General features: G+C 31.6%; 1 protein-coding gene across 4 annotated transcripts; it reads right to left on the bottom strand.

Annotated features, from left to right (window-relative positions):
- LOC129900954 (UDP-glucuronate:xylan alpha-glucuronosyltransferase 1-like) lies at positions 1 to 6,352 on the bottom strand. Of its 4 annotated transcripts, none has more exons than XM_055976064.1 (5): positions 6,219 to 6,352; positions 5,619 to 5,717; positions 3,625 to 3,834; positions 1,288 to 1,919; positions 1 to 1,193 (listed from the first exon to the last, which is right to left on the bottom strand). In XM_055976064.1, the coding sequence occupies exons 2-5, from the start codon at positions 5,636 to 5,638 to the stop codon at positions 145 to 147; spliced, it is 1,911 nt and encodes a 636-aa protein (XP_055832039.1). In that variant the 5' UTR covers positions 5,639 to 5,717; positions 6,219 to 6,352; the 3' UTR covers positions 1 to 144. The 4 variants fall into 4 exon arrangements, with proteins under 4 accessions (XP_055832039.1, XP_055832032.1, XP_055832023.1 ...); XM_055976057.1 differs by having other exon boundaries at positions 5,619 to 5,693; XM_055976048.1 differs by having other exon boundaries at positions 5,619 to 5,675.
- Positions 6,353 to 15,037: the final 8,685 nt, after the last annotated feature.

Genomic DNA, 15,037 nt, shown 5'->3' with positions numbered 1-15,037 from the left:
TTTTTGCACAAATTATTTAAAGTGTAAAATTGCTCAACAGACTTGAATTTAATAAATGTAGAGGGAAAACATACATAACAAAAGTGTAAAATTGGAGAACTCTATATAACTCCACTTAGAAACAAAAGCCAAAAAAATGCTTGTTTATATACGAGAAAGGGATGATGTTTTCTTGGTTTTCTTAGTCTTTATGGTTGGTGGTGAAGGGTGAAAAAATGGATCATCTGTCCAATTCTTTTCACCCCAATGCTTCAACATACCCTTCCAATTGCATAACTTGTCTGTGCATCTCTTGAGTCGTCGATCGTTGATCTTAATTTTCCAATGTCCATCAGCATAGTTTGCCTTCTCTGCTTCCCTTCTGTCCCATTCCAATTGTGCCTTTTGCTTTGATCTTAACAAGCAAAAGTCCTGCAGCTGTTCGGGCATTGCATCGTGCACTTTCCACCACTTGTGGTGTGCAACATCACTCGCGAATTCTTGTAATATGTCTACGTTCCAGTTACAATCATAGTCCCTGAAACACAACCACGGCTTGTATCCTAGGTAGTGTAGGACATAAAGAATAGGAGGGTCAGCCCCGAAAAGATGTGTTTTCTTTGCTTTCACTATTTCATCATCACCAATCCAGAAGTTTTTCAAGAAGTTCATATGCTTTGGTATCCGATGCCACCACGTGAATATTTCGTTTAGGTAGCCTTGATCACCTCCATTATAAGACTCAATCTCATTTATGTGATCCATCAGGAGCTGGAACGTGCAATTTGATGGCTCGATCACCATGACACCAGAGTTAAACAGCGTGCCATTATTCCCCGTGGCTGAAATCTGTGGCATCCTAAATAAGATGTCGATGTTCCTTAGTATAAGCAAATCAGCATCAATGAAAATGATCTTGTCATAATCAGTCAGTTGCCATAGCCTAAATTTGCTGTAGTTCCACTCATTGTAGGCATCTTTCTCTGCTTTAGGATTTCTTATTCTCTGTATAGTCCTAACTTGCCACCCTGCTGCCTCGAGTCCACTCCGATGATACTCACCAATCGATTCATCAACGAGAATCACGAGGTCTTTCGTGGACCCTGACATTCTAATGCTTTGTGCTGCTGCTATAGCTCCACATACATATACATGAGCTGAATGCAAGATTGTTGCATATGCCTCGCGCCTTTTGTTCCCCGTATGTATTTCCTCTGTTACCATAACATAGACGCTATCAATACTCGATATCTCTATAAAATCATTCACATCAAGAAAAGGAAAAAAAACAAATAAATTATATCTTACCTGTTGTACCAAAGGGTAGTGCAAGTTCACATGATCCAACAGGAAGTTGAACTTTTTCTCTTAGAACACTTAAGTCCGGCTTGTACAACCACGCGTTACCTTTTCTAACAACGAGCTCATTGTACCTATAAAGATTCGGTATAGGGAAGCATTTGGTTATGAAAAGCAAATGCACAGGATGTATGCCCTTAGCAGAGGAAGCTAAACCAGCAGCAGCAAGTTGCAAGTGCAATCGCGCAACATCTCTAGACCAATTCCCTTCATTTCTACACGGTAACTTGACAGCTATGAGATCGATTCGTGTCCTAGGGACTTCGAGTTTTGGCAAAGTAGGACAACTTGGAACTTCATTTTCTTGTTCTTCATCAATCCATTCAGGATACAAGGTGTCCCAAGTCACATTTTTTTCCGCGTAGTCAAGGTGAAGTACTGTTTGATTTGCATTAGGAACAACTTGTATCCATTCATTGATTTCATCTTTGTTGAAATTAAGAAGGCCAATGTTCTCAACAACTTTATTTTGATCAGGCAATTGTTCCAAAACTTGAGATACGTCTTCCCAGCTGATGTCTATATCTGATATATATCTAGGATCAGAAGCACCCCATATCCACCTGTTCACAAAATGTTGCCTGCATTACATAAGTTTTTTTACATTAATAAACAATATGACCAATTTGGTGAACAGTAAAGAGGTCTCTGTTTTGAATTTTCACGTAGAATCTTTAGTACTCCTTCCGTTTCAATTTGTTTGTCTAGTTTTAAGTTGACGCGGTCTTGTGGTCTTAAATTAAAGATATATAGAATGTACCAAAATATCTTTTAATTTTGTAGTCTTAACTTGTCATGCGAAAAATTGAAATTAACGAGTTGCCAGAAAAGGAAAGAAACATTCTTTTCAAAATTGACTAAAAAAGAAATTAAGACAAACAAATTGAAATAGAGGGAGTAGCAATTTGTTTTTCTCTCCTTTCTCCAATTTTTGCCGAGTATCTATCGAAAACAACCTCTCTATCTGAGGTAGGGATAAGGTCTGCGTACACTGTACTCTCTCCGGACCCTACTCACTCTGTGGAACTACATTGGGTATGTTGTTGTTGCTGCCTTTTCTCCAATTTTTCTTCACTTTTCCCTTGAGCTAATTTTTCAGACAAGGAGCAACTAGCCAAATTTCATTTACAACCTTCTATTTTCTAAGTTCACCATGTTTATGACTTGGGAGTTCTATATACAATTTATATCTCTTGGTCTTAAAATTAATAGGGCCTTAACCATGCTAATACTTTATAAGAACCCTTTAAATGATTCATTCTCTTTTAGTTCCTATCCATCCATTTTACAGTCTCACACACATACATAAAGAATTTAGTGTTGGAATTTTTACTAAATGTGGAATGACACCAACTTAATTATTGTGGTTTATAGACAGGGCTAAACAAATATAGTTGGTGAATATGACTTGAACTGCTTATATATAGGATTCGTTGTTGCACCTATCTCACTTCATATATTTAGGTGTGTGCAAAAACCGAAATGATCGATATCGAATTGAAAAAAGTGTTGTTGATTTATATTATTGGATTATCGGTTCGGTGTTGATTTTTTAATATTGGGTTATTGGATAAACCGATAACCATTAAGACTATAATAATTTACTATTTTAATTTCTACTCATACATAAATATCAAGTATCAAACAAAAGATATTAATATAATCACTATATCAGACTATCAGTACCCTACACAATTCACAGTTCATACTGTATTTACCTTCTATGTTTTAGTATTACTTTAGGTTTACAACGTCAAAATTTAAAGAAGCAAGAATGGCGGCAGCTACATTTGCAACGATAACAGCAAGGGTTAAGCAACGGCTAGGGTTGTGAATTGTGAGTATTGACAACAAGAGCATCTGATTTACCTGTTTCGCTGTATGCCTTTATTGCATTAAATTGTTGGAGAAGTTATATATTTGTTTTGAAAGCATTTTTTTATTGGTTAAACCGAAAATCGAACCGCTAAAGACCAAAAATCGATAAACCGATAACAAATATCTAATTGATTTAGTTATCAATTTAGCGTATTTAAAAATCAAAAACTGATAAACCAAACCCCTATATGTATTGGTGTGGCCTGATAATTGCGTAGGCCTTGTTGAAAATCTAATAAAGCTTATAAAGAGAAGGCCCATTAGGTCAAGATTTGATGTCTATAAATATATGACTAGGTCACCTCTCATCTCTTTGACTCTAAGGCACCCGTTCTTTTCGAACATTCATCAGTATATAAAAATTAAACTCATAAATATATAGAATTCAAGAATAGAAGTAGTGCATACCTTGATACAGTGTCAGCATTATTATGTTGACAAACAGAAGGGGAAGAGAGAATCATGTATAAAGTGCCAATCACAATAATAAATAGCACAAGCTTTAGAGGATGGAACTTGCAATTTGTGTTCTTCTCTTGAAAAGGATTTTGGAGGGGCTTTATGCCTCCAACATCCTTCACTTTTATTTTCTGTAATCTTCTTTTGCATGCATCTTCTCTGTAAAATGGTAGCCAAAATATTGGTTCAAGTATTGAATGAAAATAAAGTATGATAAGTAATATCTTTAACACTTCTTTACATTTGGTGGTGTGTGGGTGTATGGTCGAAGTAAATTATTTATGTAATAAACCTTATCACAGAGAAAGTATCATGTTTGGTGCCATTTTAATAACAATGTATAAAACATAGCACATCAAGTTCAGTAATTTGTTATTAGTTTACAATCCTGCATAACTAAAAACATCTACTACAAGTTATGACTCAATTTATATATTAATTTATGAAAGACATAAGATAAAATAATTAATATATGATTAACTAATCCCTATATAGTTCTAAACAGGAATCAAGCAACCCTTAAGTTAATTTTACAATTCAAATTGATTTCTAGTCAAACAAATAAATATAAGAAGTTTTTTTTAAAAATAAAATAATTTCTACCCACAATGTAAAATACTTTTTTCAGTATCAAATCATCTAAAAAATAATTACAAATAATCATTCATAATTGTAAGTGTAATAAGTAATTAATACTCTAATGTTATTTATTTTTGATATCTCATTTAGCATTCGTCTTTTAAATATGACTTTATTAAATTCAAGCTAAAAAAACTATTTTAGGATGAAAATTACTCCGTATCACTGACAATTTCATTTTCAAGACTCGAATTCAAAACGATACCGTATGAAAGTAGTTAGCTATTTCAACAACTAACTAATCTGTCCTTCAACTAATGATATTAAAAATCCCATCCACATATTAGAAATATTATAATTTTTGAAACCTAGGTTGAACAGTTGCAATTGTTCACCTACCACATGTTGGACCACCACAAACAAGTTAATCTAATAAATCTCTAATTAAAATGTTGCTTAGTCTAATTAAAGTGAGATTTTAAAATTAAGATAATACAACTATTCTACCATCCTTAAACCAATAAATTTTCAGTCTCTTTTCCCTTGCCTATGTGTTATTTTAGAAAACAACTACTTTCCACCCACAAAAAAAAAAAAAAAAAAAATCGAAAGGAGAACATATAGATTAATTTTTACTTGAAAAATTAATACCACAACAACGGAATTAATTAGTGTAACTTATACGTATGATACATTTTCTAGTAAAACTTACTTTCTAAGTTTTGGGGTTCTTTGCTTGAAAGGAACCAACAAATAAGGTTAATCTTTCTAAGTATTTTAATGTTATCTATAAATACGAAGAAAATAACTTTTTCAGTGAAATTAGGTGAAAATAAGTTTTACAAATATCATTTCAAATACTTTTTAGTATCATTTTTTTTATTTACGTATCAAATCAGAAAATAAGTAAGAAACTTAATTATTTTTGAGAAAAATATTTTCTAACATGGAAAATGTTTTCGTCCTACCAAACAAACCCTAAATGCTAGATTGCTAGTTCGAACTGAGAATTCATCCAAAACTTGTACAGAGGACTGAAAACATATTATTTGCTTCTATATCAAATACATATACATGATATAATATTTTTAATTTGATGAAATTACAACATACTTTTTTCAGGTGAATTTCCCAAAGTAGGGGTATGAGGAAGATAGAATATACGTAGATCTTACCTTATCTCATGGAGATAGAGTAGTCATTTTTGAAAGATTCCCGACTCAAATGAAACAAATCAAAATATAGTAATGAAAAGTGGGGAAACCAATAGTAAAGAAAAAAATAATAATTAATAGAAAATCAGTGTGAAACATATATGCATATAATCGTAACATAATTTTATTTTATAACAATAAATAACTCACATTGATCTTCTAGCCTCCATGACATCTCCAGCTTAATTATTCAACCAGGTGTAAATGCTACAGGAAAAATAGTACCTATGCATCAATCATCATAATTGCCTATCAAAAAGAAAAGTGAAAAAAAAAAAGAAGATAGATTTTCAAAGTACAAAAAACTAAAAGGAAACCATGATTACTCCAAAATAAGTTCTCTCTTGCACGCCTATCCAATAGAAAAAATATATATCATTCCTTATTCACTGTGTTCAAAATAAATATTTTGGGTCAATTTTATCATTCGTTATATTTTTTGCTTAAAAATATTTTTCAGTTAGCAAAACAATTTAAAAATACCTTTCATATTAATGGTTGCTCCAAAACAAGAAAATTTTGAACAAATTTTGCTCTTGAATTATTTGAAATAAGATAGTTTTATATATATATATATATATATATATATTATATAGTTCAAGCATAAAATAATTTTACTTATTAGTTGAACCCACAGAATCTGTCCCAAATCCATCACCACTTTCATGTGCTAAAACATTGAAATTACTTTCATATATGGTTTCAAAAGAAGATGTACAAGAATTATATGGCACAATAATTCAAACTTACCTGTTCAAAAGCTTGGTAATGAGAAATTACCACATTGAAAATAGATATTCTTGTTTTTTAATCTTTGGTGAATTGAAGAAGAAGGTGTTGAAGGTTTTAAGTTTAGTATGAGAAGAGAGAAAGGAAAAAGAAACAACTCCTTTCTATGATAGAATTCTCCAAGTTTTTGTATATATATATATTATTATTGTTATTATTGCTTGAAGCTTCAATAAAATATATGCTCTTTGAGATATGTCCAACTATTTTCTGGTGACTTTACCAAAAATATTAAAAATAAAATAAAATATGTCTTTTCAAGTCAATTGCAAGAACAAGTTTTTTCACCAACTTCTTTGCTTTCGAATTGTCTCTTCTCATACAAAAAAATAAAAATAAGGAATGCAAATATAACATGGTTTTTAATGCTCCCCTTTTTATATTCTTTACAATATATAAGTCATTAAAGAAATTAGGAAATTATATTGTCTTGGAAATTTTTATTTAATCCTTTTCCTCCTTTTTGGACCCTTTTTCTTTCTTGGGATAATGTGTTTGGTAAATCGGGAAATTATTTTCCAAAAAAATATTGTTTACTAAAAGGAGATAAATGATCTTTTTAGTTGTATTTATTTTATTTTAAAAACCCTAACGATTTATCTTTCAATTCACGGTTAAAATTAAGAGATTTGATTCTTGGAATTCGAACTGTACCACATAAATTGGGACAGACGAAGTATATTTAAGTGTTATACCAAAATTAAACTCTATTTTAAATATATTTCTTAGATTCAATAAGATAATCTATTAATTAATATGTTCACTTATCAACGGTTAGACTTGAAAATTTTAAATCTAGAGATGAAAAGGAAATTAAAAGATATTGTAGCCCCTTCATAGAAAAATATCAAAAAAGAAGAAGAAGAAGGATTCTCTTCTATAAATTATATATTAAGGTTGTCTATGTACATATGATGTAGAAGGTAGGATAAATATATTTAATTACTTAATAAATAGAATAGTTCTAGTAGATGGATAATTAGGTCAATGAAAACAATATGTGTTTAGTTTATGATGTGAAATTGTTGATTAGGAAGCTATAACTAATTAATTAATGACTTATACCAAAAATTAATCATTTCAATTAGGTGAATTTTGGAATATATCACAATAATAACAGTCTGTAGAAGCTGGTAAGTTTAATGCCTTTTATAAATCTCAACTAGTAATTAGTTTGATTAGTTTCTATTTAAAGCCATAATTATAACTAGTAATTAATTTGATTAGTGTTTTAATAAGAGTTGGCTTTGCCTAATCTTTTTTTTTTGAGTGGTCCATTTTAATCATATAGTTAATAATTTGGTTGTAGTAATGTCTACTCAATTTACTGGTCAAAAGGTGATGAATCTTTTTGATACTGAATTTTTTTTTTCATTCCTTTTTAGTGAAACATTACATGAAAAATATTTTCCTTCCTTTTATTGCTTTTTTTCCATGAAAAAGTGGTGAATGTATCCGCTTACATTTTTAACAAATTCACTGAATAATTTCTAATGACAAAAATAATAGTAATAGTAATTAAGATTCTCCACATTTATTTCATTTCTATTTAATTGTATCATGAAAAAGGCAAAAGTTACATTATCCCTTAATTGGATGTCTGTTAATATTTCCCAAAGTTGCTAAAATGGAGTTATCCTAAATCCTAATATGTTATATACATTTTCAACAATTAATAATTTAATTAAGACTTTAAGTTACATATATTGTTCAATTTTTCTACGTCAAGAAATTAACAATTACGTACTATAGCCAAATATATTACATTAATAGTATAATATTTTTTTATATTATCAGTATATATAACTTAGCCTTTAATTAATTGGGGATTATTATCACAAGGATTAAAATATATATTTGAGTTGGAAAGCTTGATAGATGAGCAATAGATCATAGATTGAAAATGAGGTATGTGATAAAGTAAGGAAAAAAAGAAGCAATCTACTTGGCACTTTGGCAATTACATATGTCAATTGTTTGATACATACAAATATTGGTGAGTGAAACCTTGCACCTATCGTTACGTATGTCTTTGTTACTCCACCCACCCTCCCCACCATGCATGTACATTTGTGTATTTAAAAAATATGCACACTTAACTAACTTCTATGAATATACAATATAAGTACATAGTACGTGTATTTAAAGGTGTGGTTAAGTTGTCAATGAAGTAGGAGAAGAATAAAGACAAATTCAGCAAGATCGATTTGAACTTTAATTTGTAGATTCTGATTTTAGGAGAGTGATCTTTAAGTTAATGTTCTAAATTCAATTTTCTTTTACATGTTCAGTGGATTTTTAAAACATGGATTAAAACTACAGATTGAATCGTAAAGCCTACTTCCATCTTTGAAAAGAATTATGAGGCTTCAGATTCAAATTCAAATGAAGACTCTAAGTTGAACCTCAAAAACAGAAATAGGTAAATATGTACTGTTAACATGTATAACTTAAGGTATTTAACATTTTTGCTAAAAACATGTAAGCTACGCGAAATATATTACAATTAAAAAAATTGGAGAAATATCATGGCTTGAGGTAATTTAAGTATTTAACCATTCGTATGAGTAGGGTCAAACGGAAGTGTATGATAGTAACATGAGATAATTTTTTATATCATCAAATCATCTAAAAAATAATTAGCTAAGCATTTTAAAAATATTAGATTTTAATCTTATAAATAAAATATACTATTAATTACATGCTATAATTGATAAAGTTGATAAATCGTACTCTCTCTTGTACATATTAAGTGAATCATTGAATTTTTTTATTATTAGTATAAAATAAGTAATTTTTTCAAAGTTTAAAAAAATCATTGAAACTTTTTATACCCAATAATTCACTTGATATGAACTAGAGTAATTAAAAAAAATCCTTAATCTAATAAGGTATAACTCAATCGAGAAAGTCACGAAATGCAAACATTCGGTTCATTCAAGTCATATATGCTTGAAACAATTAATTCTAATTATCAAACCTTATGAGCAATCATCTAATTAATCCTAATTATATCCAACCTTTTCAATTACATCTTGTCGTACTTTGGTAGTTATTACTCAAAGCACTCGAAAATGAGGATCCATTGAATCATATGTAACCAGAGCAAAAGATTATACTCCATTCTTCTTAATTTGGTTGTTTTAGTTTTTTTTTAATTCGTTTAAAAATTAATGTTTTTTTTCTTTTTTTTCAGCTTTCCGCATGACATGTTTAAGGTTGTTCTAATGACATCTTGGTACATTTTGTTGGAAAAATGCGGTCTAACACAAATATATATGATCCAAATAATGAAATAAAATGGGAAAATACTGACACTAAGAATTTTACGTGGAAACTCTTTTAAATAAAGAAAAAAACCACGGACCAAGAGGAACAATTGATATCACTATAGTAAGAAATTTTACACTAGGTATTATCGAGTACAATATTCAAAAATGACTACCACATACTTAAAAGGAATAACACTCTTTTGATTTATCACCTTATTAAAATATCATTCACACTCTATTTTTCTTTACAGACTATTTTCTTATAGTCCATGGAATCCTCACAGCTCTCTAAATAATTTTTCTCTCTGTGAATTAGTGTGTCTATGATGAAGAAAGGGCTCTCTATTTATAGAGTAATTTCAAGCAAGTTGAGTCAATCAGAAGGATTGGTCGGTTGCAATTTGCAATTGTAAATTGCATTGTTCAATATATGCGTGCAGCTATTTTTCATTCAACATTTGTTGCTTTCCTTTCGACAATTTACTGCAGCTATTGTTGACAAAGAAAGAGGAAGAAAAATATGGGATGGACCCCACAAATCTCCCCCTCCAGTTCCATGCACTAGAAGGAGGTATCTTCATCTTCTCAGAGAGAGCTCATGCCAACAAGTTATTTGCACAATTCGAACTTGTCCCTTGTTACCACTTTGGTCAGCATATCTGCAGGATTCTCATTTGTAAAGATATTTTCAACCTGCATAGATTTGTTTTCTATCTTTTCTCGAACCCAGTGATTTCTCACATCTATGTGTTTCGTTCTTGCATGGTACATAGAGTTCTTGCTCAAGTCTATCGCATTCTGACTGTCACATGCTTCTTTTAATGCAAGTGAAGCTCTTGAAGAAATTTTTTAAGCCATGTTATCTCCTTACTAGCTTCAGTAGCCGCAATATACTCAGCTTTATTTGTAGACAGTGCAACACAGTTCTGCAACTTCGACTGCCATGATATAGCTGCCCCTGCAAAAGTAAACAAATATCCTGTAGTGGATTTTCTTTTATCAAGGTCACCTGCCATATCAGCATCTGTATAGCCTTTCAAGATTGTATTTGATCCTCCAAAACACAAATATTTATCTAAGCTTCCTCTCAGATACTTGAGTATCCACTTTACAGCTTCCCAATGTTGTTTTCCTGAATTATCGAAAAATTTGCTGACAACACCAACTATGTGAGCAATATCAAGTCTAGTGCATGCTATTGCATAGATTAAACTTCCGACAATGGAGGAATATCGAACTTTGGCCATGCTCTCTTTTTTCTCCGTAGATGTAGGACACATTTTCTTGGTCAATTTCATATGAACAGGAAGAGGCATGCTAACAAACTTGATATTCTTCATATTGAAGCGCTCCAGTACACATTCAATGCACTTCTTTTATAACAGATAAATCTTCCTTTCATCTCTGAGAGGAGTAATCCTTATGCCCAAAATTTGCTTAGCATGACCCAAGTTTTTCATGGCGAAAGACTTACACATTTTTTTCTTTAACTAGTCAATTTTGGAAGTATTCTTGCCCACAATCAACATACCATCCACATATAGTAAGATGATGATAAAATCATTGTCAGAAATTTTTTGTACAAATACATAGTGATCTAAGGAAGTCTTTTTGTAGCCTTGGCCCCCATAACAGATTTAAACTTCTTGTACCACTGTCTAGGAGCTTGCTTTTGTCCGTAGAGACTCTTTTTGAGTTTGCACATAATTTTTTTTTCCCATTTACATTGAAACCCTCATGTTGTTCCATATAAATCTCATCTTCTAGATTATCCTGAAGAAAAGTCATTTTCATAGCTATCTGCTCAATCTCTAAATTTAGACTAGCAGCAAAACCAAGAACTGTACGAATAAAGGATATTTTCATGACAGGAAAAAATATTTCATCAAAATCAATACCCTTTCTTTGACTAAATTCTGTAACAACCAATCTAACTTTATATCTGAGCTTCAACCTGTGTTCTTCAACCTTAACTTTGAACACCCACTTGTTCTTCAAAGCTCTCATGCCCTTAGGCAGTTTCACCAACTCATAAGTGTGGTTCTCATGCAAAGATTTCATCTCATCTTTCATGGCTTCAATCCATTGATCCTTATGCTCATCTTCCATCGCCTCCTCATAACACTCTGGTTCACCCCCGTCAGTGAGTAGAACATACTCATTAGATGAATAACGAGAGAAGGAAATACGTTGTCTTGTGGATCTCCTAAGAGGAATATTTTATTCATCCACAACTTCATGAGTAGGAGTATCATCAATAAAAACATCATTGTTATCATCAACATCAACATGTTGATCTAGGACTTGATTCTGAGTATCACCATAATTATTAAGCCCACCAATGTCATACACACTTGTATGAGGAACTTGATCAAGATGAACTACTCCATCTGAACTTGAAGATTCCAGCTTCTCCGCTTTGTCAATATCTTCAATGGTTTGATTCTCCATGAAGATGATATCGCAGCTTCTCACAAGCTTCTTCTCAATTGGATCATATAGTCTATAACCAAATTCATCAAGACCATTTTCAATAAAGATACACTGCATTGTCTTGACATCGAACTTTGACCTCTCATCTTTCGGCACATGTACAAAGGCTTTGCAACTAAATACTTTCAAATGGTCATAGAAAACATCTTTTTCATACTAAACTCTATTTGGAATATCACTTTGCAAAGCAACAACAGGAGATAGTACATGTGCAGCGATCAATAAGGCTTTGCCCCAAAACGAGTTCGGTAACTTTGCTTCAGAAAGAAAACATGTAACTCTTTCCATCAAGGTCCTATTCATCCTCTCAGCCAACCCATTAAGCTGGGGAGTCTTAGGAGGAGTCTTCTAGTGTCTAATACCTTGATGCTTGAAGTATTCGTCAAATGGTCCACAATATTCACCACCATTATCAGTACGAATACATTTTAGTTTCTTTTCAGTTTCTCTTTCAACTGAAGCCTGAACCTACTTAAAGACACTCAACACTTATTTTTTAGTCTTCAAGACATAGACCCAAAACTTTCTTGAGAAATCATCAATGAAAGTGACAAAGTAGAGTGCACTACCTAGAGTCTTTGTCTTCATTGGACCGCATAAATCAGAGTGCACCAACTCAAGCAAATCTGTCTTTCTTGAAGGAGGTTTAGACTTAAAGGAAACTCAATTTTATTTTCCAGTCAAATAGTGCTCACACTTTTCTAATTTAACACTTTGAAAATCTGACAATAATTTCTTCTTGGCTAGAACATTAAGTCATTTCTCACTGATGTGGCTAATCCTTTTATGCCATAATGTTGAAGAATTATACCTCTCAACTGCATTCACCATATTTGTACAAGTAGAAGCCGTAGTCCAGTATAAACCACGATATTTGTTACCACGAACCACAATCAAGGAATCCTTAATGAACTTTCATTTTTCACCGCCATTGGTATTAACATATCCTTCATCATCTAGAACACCAACAGAAATTAGGTACAGGCGAATATCAGGTGCATATTTTATATTGTTCGACACTAGTTTAGTTCCAACACTAGTTTCCAAACAAATTGTACCAACACCAACCACCTTAGATACAGTCTCATTACCCATACTCGAGGTTCCAAATTCACCAAGAGTATAGGAAGAGAAAAAATCTTTTCTTAATGACACATGAGATACGTCACCAGTGTCCACAACCCAGTTTGACTCATCACAAGCAATATTTATTAGATCCGCATTAATGACTGTAACAAGATCTTCGATGGAGACGGTGGCTAGGTAATTTTCATTACCATCTTCTTTATTATCCTCTCTATTTTTGTTCTCCCTCTTCAATTTTCGACAGAATTTCTTTGTGTGCCCTTTGATGCCACAATGATAGCACTCAATATCCTTAAGTTTGCCTCTAGATTTGGTTTTGCTATGTTCTATTCTAAGAACCACGATTTTTATTTCTCCCCTTAGAGCAGTTACCAGGACATTCGATGAAAAAAAAATTGAAACTTTCTTCTCATCTCTTCGTTCAAGATAGTATTCTAATCTATACAGATCACACCATCCGAAACAAAATTTGACAATGAAATTTTAAATGTTTCCCAAGAGTTTGGTAGAGAACCAAGTAGAAGCAAACATTGAATTTCTTCATCAAATTTTATGCCCATAGCAAATAACTAGTTCGTGATCCCCTGAAAATTATTCAGATGATCTGTCATTGGAGAACCATTATGATACTTTAAACTTAGCATTTGTTTTATTAAGAACATTTTATTGCTTCCAGTCTTTCGAGCATATAAACTTTCAAGATGCTCCCATAGGGTACAAGTATGTGTCTCCCCGAAAATATGATTCAACACATTATCGTCAATCAAGTGCCTAATAAATCCATAAATTTATCTATGCAACAGATTCCACTCTTCATCTATTTTATTTTCAGGCTTTACAAAGGTAAAGACAGGTTGATAAAACTTCTTGACATAAAGCAAATCTTTCATTTTTTCCTTCCAAATGGCATAATTAACACCATTCAAAGTAATCATTCTACTAGTGTTGGCTTCCACCGTTTTCTCCCGTAAAAATATATAGATATTGCCAACCAAAGTAAATCTTTTCTGATGTGAAAGTTCAGACTGTGCTGCAATCACAGAGCATACTCAGATAAAACATTGCTATGATACCAATTTATTGGGAAAACGCAGTCTAACACAAAAATATATATGGTCCAAATAATAAAATAAAATAGAAAAATAATGACACCAAGAATTTTACGTAGAAACCCTTTTAAATAAGGAAAAAATATGTGGGTCAAGAGGAGCAACTGATATCACTATAGTAAGAATTTTACATTGGGTAGTACCGAGTACAATACTAAAAAATGACTACCACACACTCAAAAAGAATAATACTCTTTTGATTTACCACCTTACTAAAATATCGCTCACACTCTATTTTTCTTCACAGACTATTTTCTTATAGTCTGTGGAATATTTACAGCTCTCTAAATAATTTTTCTCTCTGTGAATTGGTATGTTTATGATGAAGCAGAGGTTCTCTATTTATAGAGAAATTTCAAGCAAGTTGTGCCAATTAGAAGGATTGGCCGGTTGCAATTTGCAGTTGCAAATTGCACCGTTCAATATTTGCTTGCAGCTATTTTTCATTCAATATTTGATGCTTTTCTTTTGACAATTTGCTGCAGCGATTGTTGACAAAGAAAAAGGAAGAAAAACATGGAATGGACCCCACATATTTAACATATTTTTCGTTTAAGACCACAAAAATAAAAATAAAAAATACTTTCTTAAACTATGTGTCAAGTCAAAATCAGATAATCAAATTGAAATATAGGGAATAATTTAATTACTTTGAAAAATTTACAATGGCTTTGAACAATGGAGTAAGTCTTGTCAATCTATATTACTAAGATACTTAGAACAATAACTTTGTAGAACTTTGTAAGAAACAACAAAGTTGAAGTTATATTTTCATAATTAGAAAGTTAAACCAGTAAAGAAAATAATAATCTGCAACAAA

This window comes from Solanum dulcamara, chromosome 1, assembly GCF_947179165.1.
Source record: "Solanum dulcamara chromosome 1, daSolDulc1.2, whole genome shotgun sequence".
Taxonomy (NCBI): domain Eukaryota; kingdom Viridiplantae; phylum Streptophyta; class Magnoliopsida; order Solanales; family Solanaceae; genus Solanum; species Solanum dulcamara.
The sequence above is the reverse complement of the archived record's forward strand: the minus strand, read 5'-3'. Positions and strand labels throughout refer to the sequence as shown.